Source organism: Geospiza fortis, unplaced genomic scaffold (assembly GCF_000277835.1).
Source record: "Geospiza fortis unplaced genomic scaffold, GeoFor_1.0 scaffold2226, whole genome shotgun sequence".
Classification (NCBI taxonomy): Eukaryota; Metazoa; Chordata; class Aves; order Passeriformes; family Thraupidae; genus Geospiza; species Geospiza fortis.
This window is the reverse complement of record NW_005055325.1, coordinates 1,848-7,749: the sequence shown is the minus strand read 5'-3', so window position 1 is coordinate 7,749 and position 5,902 is coordinate 1,848. Positions and strand designations below refer to the sequence as shown.

The following is a 5,902-nucleotide window of genomic DNA, read 5'->3' as shown; positions in this document are numbered from 1 at the left end:
CCAGCTGGATGCAGCACCATTCACCACCACTCTCTGGGCCCGGTCATGCAGCCAGTTCCTAACCCAGCACAAAGTGCTCCTGTCCAAGCCACGGGCTGCCAGCTTGTCTAGGAGTATGCTGTGGGAGACAGTGTCAAAGGCCTTGCTGAAATCCAAATTAACAACATCTACAGCCTTTCCTGCATCCACTTCCTGCATCCACTAGGCGGGTTACCTGGTCATAAAAGGTGACCAGGTTGGTTAAACATGACCTACCCCTCCTAAACCCATGCTGACTGGGTCTGAGACCCTGGCCATCCTGTAAATTCTTTGTGATGGCACTTAATATAAACTGTTCCATTATTTTGCCAGGTACTGAGGTCAGGCTGACTGGTCTATAATTACCAGGATCTTCCTTTGCACCCTTTTTGTGAATGGGTATCACATTGGGCAGCTTCCAGTCATCCGGAACGTCACCAGTGAACCAGGACTGTTGGTAAGTGATGGAGAGTGGCTTTGCAAGCTCATTTGCCAGCTCTCTCATTACCCTGGGGTGGATCCCGTCTGGTCCCATAGATTTATGAACATCCAAGCATTTCAGTAGTTCTTTGACTGCCTCCTCTGCAATCCTTAAAGTGTTTCTTTCCAATCTTTACCTCAACTCATGAACCCCTTTAGTTGTTCTTTTCCCCTCCTCTGCTCAACTATAGCAAAGGAGAATGAATAAATGATTTTTCGTGGGTGACTGGCGCTTAGCCAGTGTCAAACGTGGACGGGAAAGAGATAACATTTACCTCTGTTATCTCTGGCAGGAATGTCATTCTTAATAGGTGCCATGGTTCGTCGACTCTGTAAAAGAAAGAAATATCTGTTATTTGATCACCTTATTATTGAAAATGTAAACTGCAGCCCTACCTCTGCTTCTTTCCAGTAAATAAAAATAACATGACATCATCAATACAAAGAAGTGATTGCTGCCAAATCCTTCCCATAAGAGCCCAGGGTGAAGACTGTTTGCACTATGTATACTGTTTCAAAACAACCTCCAAAACATTTTCTATATTTTTCCTTGAGATATATTTAGTTATATAAATATTAGTCCCCAACTCCCTTTCTGCCAAACCTGTTCTTATAAAATTGTTAGAAACCCCTATTCAGCATAGGAAAAAGAAAGGAACACACTTATCAAGTAGTTCCACAGACACAAAAGTTAGATTTAAAAATTCAAGCATAACAACGTGTATAGGAGTACTGAAAGTTTAATATGAACATGCTGCATAGGTATTACCAACCTTCATGATTTTGTTTACTTTAGCTGCTGAAGTAGGTGGTGGTGTCTCTGGACTAGGTTCAATATCTTCATCAGGTGCAAGATCTGGGTTAAGTGAAAATATGCTCTCCAAGTCAATCTGTGTAAAAGAATATAAAATACATTTATGATTCTTAGAAAAACATCTACCCTCTTTATTTCTCCTGATATTTTTGAGAATAAACAATAAATATATTTAGTGCTTTTACCCCACAATTTCTTAATTCTATACCCTGAATGATCTTATTTTATTTTCACTAAAAACAATGTAAGCTTTGGTCTTCATGTAAGTTGAAAACAGATCCTTCAGAAAAGAGAGTAATTAAAAATAACCAATTGTCAAAGCCTGGACAACAAGGAGTTAATGCACTGCTATGTCTCAAACACTGATAGCTTCGAAAGTGGGCAAGTTAGAACAGGATGTGGCTGGAGAGGAAGACCATACAAAGGCAGGGCAGCACCTTTCTGTGGCCCACGTCCCTGTTCTGGTTCACGGTGACTTCACAATGTAAAGGATAGTGCAAGCGCAGAAGTGGGGTCAAGAAATGGGCATGAACTGTGGACAGAAAGCTAATCCAATAGAGGAGGATCGAGACCACCAAAGACCCTCATAGTCCCCCAACCCATTTCCAGAAAGGCTTAGAAGAGCAGACTGTGCATGCTACTTCATTGACGAGGAGAGCCAGAAACCTAATCCTAAGGCGGGGAAAACTTATCTATAAAAAGATACCCCCACAAAGCCTGGGTGGTACCTCCAGGACCTTGAACACCCCATCAGCTGGATCAACACTGGAACCAGGACTGGTGATCTCCTTTCCTCTCCTACCTGATCTCTCACTCTCTCTCTATTCCTTCTTTGCTTCTATTTCTCTTACTACTAGAAAATAAGGACAAAACTTATACCAATTTCCACACCAAGTGTATGATTTGATAATAAAACTTTGTAAGCTTTTTCAGACCCTTCTAGATTTTGCCATTTTCAACCACAGGCATCTATGAATCTTGGGTGTTCCCCTCTTCTTAGGAGTGGGATGTGATACCAATAAGTATTGATAATTCTGTAAAGTGATTAAATTAAAACAGAAGTAGCTAGTATTACTGTGGTAATTTGTCAGTTACTGCAGAATATGAAAGACATTTTGTAACATAAAGAGATCTCAATTATTTGAAATTTCCCAGACAGTGCAAAAGAAACAGATGAACTACAATCACCCAAGAAATAATAAGCAGAGTTGAAGCCACATCAAATTTATGATGCTATTTTTTTCCTTGTAAGTGCTCCTCATTCAAAAAGCTGCAAAATGTAAGGGGGATAAGAAAGGAACTTAAAAATAACTGCCTTCAGATCTATTGAAACTCTGTTTCCTAAAAATCTTAAATAGCTTTGGTCTCTATAGACTGCTACTTCCTCTGGCTGGACCTTTCAAAGACCTCACTACTCTATGGATTCTGTGTCTAGCAAGAGGAGTTCAGCTGATGAGATCACCAGGACATTCTCACAACCTTTTTTTTCCCTTTTTCCCATGTTTTGACAAAACTGGTGAAATGCAATTATTTCTGAGCTGCTTCTCCAAATCTCAGCTGAAACTGGCTAACATGGTCCAAAATTTACAGGAAGATGGGACAGCAAAGCATAACTGAGACAGACACAGTTTCTTAAAGAAAGCGGGGCTGGAAAATTATTGCCTAAAACAAACAGACTAGCAGTTTAATCCCTCAATAATACAAACAGAAAAGGATTTTTAATCCAGTTCCCACTGGCTTCCTGTCTGAATTGCAAGTCATTCTCCCTCTAGAAAATTTGATTTTTCTACTTGTAAAAAGGGTAACAAGTTCAGCCTTTGTAATCTGTTTCAAAATCAAAATATGAACAGCACTATATAAAAGCTATAACAAAGAACTCAGGAAGTAAAATTTAATACAACAGAAACCAGCATTTGTCTAAAAACTCCCATTTAAAACAGTCTGTAAACAAAGAATCGTCTCATGCCATTTTGGTTTTCGCCTTTTTTTCCCTTATATATTCTCTGTATTCTTTACACGTATATTTGTAACCTATTGTATTAGTGACTCATTTTCCCAGTAATTTTCCATGCCCTTTCCCTAGACAGAAAGAAAACAAATTCCAGAGCTCCAAGCCCTGGGGGGTACAAGGCCCCTATTCTATCTTGGTTCTTCCTGGCTACCAAGGTTGAGAAGAACTCTCCACGATAAACAAAGTACAGCTACTACTGAGGAAGGGAAGACTTAGAAGGGGCTTGACCCAGGGGGAATTGACTCACCACCTGTGCTCCTAATTGGTGTTTTTTGTCAATTATGCTAATTTACAAAACCTATAAAACTGCATGCACCCCTTGTAGGAGTGGGCTTTTGTGGACATTCCCCATAAATGCCCCTGGAGGCCTCCAAATAAAGATACACTTTTATATTACCTCCTATATTAAAACTCTCTTGAGTTTCATTTCTAGGTTGAAAAAGGCAACAGTTATGTAAATTAAGATTTCTATTTTCTCCATTTCCAGTGCAAATTCCAAAGCATAATTCATGCAGATGGCACATTTTTTTAAAGAGAAAAGTTCTAAAATATTTAGGTTTACCTCTTTGCCTTTAGTATCTCCATTTTCAATCCATTCAACAGTAACACTTTCATTATCTTCATTTAGGGATGTTACCATAGCTTGGTGAATTCGGCCTAGAAAGGAAACACAAAAGATGAATTACCAGATGAAAAATTTTTCAAAAAGTTATTTTAATCCCTGCTCTGAGAAATGCAGATAGAAGCAGAAAAAAAAAAGGGGGTTAAAAAAAAAGTGATAAATAGAAAACGATTCCTGGCCACACTGTAAAATGGCTCAGATTTGATCTAGTCAGAGGCTAGATCTAGCCAGAGGCTCTAATGGGACAGTCAAGTGTACAAGTGAAAAACTTAATTAACAAAAAACTAAGTGGCAAGTAAATAAAATACCATGTGAAAGCCACACCACTTGGACTCTTTTCTGAGTCTTCCTTGGGTGGGAATGTTTCCTGAGGTGCATTTCACAAAGGCTTGTTTGTCTCCCTTCTAGGCTGATATAAAATTAAACATCCTGACATAGGAGGGAAGTCCCCTGAAACTGTATTCTGATATCCACTTCTTGTGGGTATTCAATCAGCTGGTAATTCAACTAAAATTAAATTGCTTGCAATTTAATACAAATCATAATTTTAAAAACAGTTATTAACACAGACTGTTAAGCTGAAGTTAAGGTGCCATTGATGACTTCAGTGAAATAGCCAAAGCCAGAAAGCCCCCAAAAAGTACAAAACAACCAGTAAACCTTCAGTAGGAATAAGGGTTTTCCTTCTCAAATACATAGTGTATTGCATTTTTTAAATGCCATCCGTCATACTTTATCTTATTTCTTATATGTGGTAGCAAGAAGCAATTGGAAGAGCAGAGGAGCCATGCACTGACACAAAGGTGCATGTCACATTGATTTCACATCTGTTTTGCCCTAAGAGTACCACGTACTGGAGTTTCAAAAGAACATGAGTCCAATGCGACTGCTCCTCTAACATCCTTCTTTAATGAGCCATAGCAAAATCAAGCAACCCCTTATTCCATCTCATTTGAGGGAAACATAGGTGATACAGTAAAAAAAGAAACTGTAGCAGACAAGAAAAGTCTCATAGAATAATTAGAAAGCCCTTGCTCACTTTGTTCATTCTTGGTCTCCGACAATTCACGAAAATGTGGTGGGTCTAGCGCTGGCAACACGCCAATGCACCTACTAGAATATACTTACTCATTTCCTGCTGTGGGATAGGATTAGGAGGAAGGCAAAGCAGGTTCAAAACTTTAAAAAGGTATAAAGAAATCTTTATTAACAGTAACTAAAAAAAGGAAAAATAAGAATCAGAATAAAACCTTTAGAACACTCCCCCCTACAACCTTTTCTTTCCCACTCACAATGTACAGAAATAATTCAGTCAGTTTATCACTTCTAGAATAGTCTTTCTTCAGTTCACTTAGGGAGAGGAGTCCCTCTTGTCGATTTATGGAGACTTCTCCACAAGAAAAGAGTTCTCTCGTAGCATTTAATTTCCATGAATAGCAGCTGCCCGGAAAATCTGCAATCATGAAGTGCCTCCCATTTTTCACAACTTTTGCCACAGCTGTGTTTATGGGCCATGTCAACTTATGGGGTATTATTTTAAGGATGAGCTGTTCAAGAGCAAGGGATTCTCTTTATCTATATCTGAGATCATCCCTGAGAACAGAGGTTTTCTTCTTCTTTCCCTGGGGCAGAGGGTCTTCATCACTCTTCTCTCTCTGTTCAAGCTTCTCATGAAATTACAGCTACTTCAACATCTGCTTGCTTTAGCATAGATGCCTTTGCTCATATCTACAATTTGAACGCTTCATCCCCCATACTTTTAAATGGGTTACAGGGAAGAAGAATCTGATGTATCAATTATATCTTCTCCACGGCTTTACAAGAGTATTTCAACCCCAAGATCAAGGCATGGCCTCATCCCTTCCATCTGGGACTTGACTTGTTCTTCACAGACCTTGGTGTCTTCATGTTGTTCCTCTACGTGTTCTCACTCTGTCCTTTTCTCTCACCCGAGGGA

At 39.3% G+C, this 5,902-nt stretch overlaps 1 protein-coding gene across 1 annotated transcript; it reads right to left on the bottom strand.

Annotated features, from left to right (window-relative positions):
• Positions 1-773: 773 nt before the first annotated feature.
• On the bottom strand, positions 774-3,980 carry LOC115949271 (kinesin-like protein KIF2A; the record flags this gene model as incomplete). The annotated part of the gene is made up of 3 exons (XM_031065796.1): positions 774-828; positions 1,272-1,388; positions 3,886-3,980. Coding segments are annotated over 3 exons (267 nt in total), but the record flags the coding sequence as incomplete, so codon positions are not given.
• Positions 3,981-5,902: the final 1,922 nt, after the last annotated feature.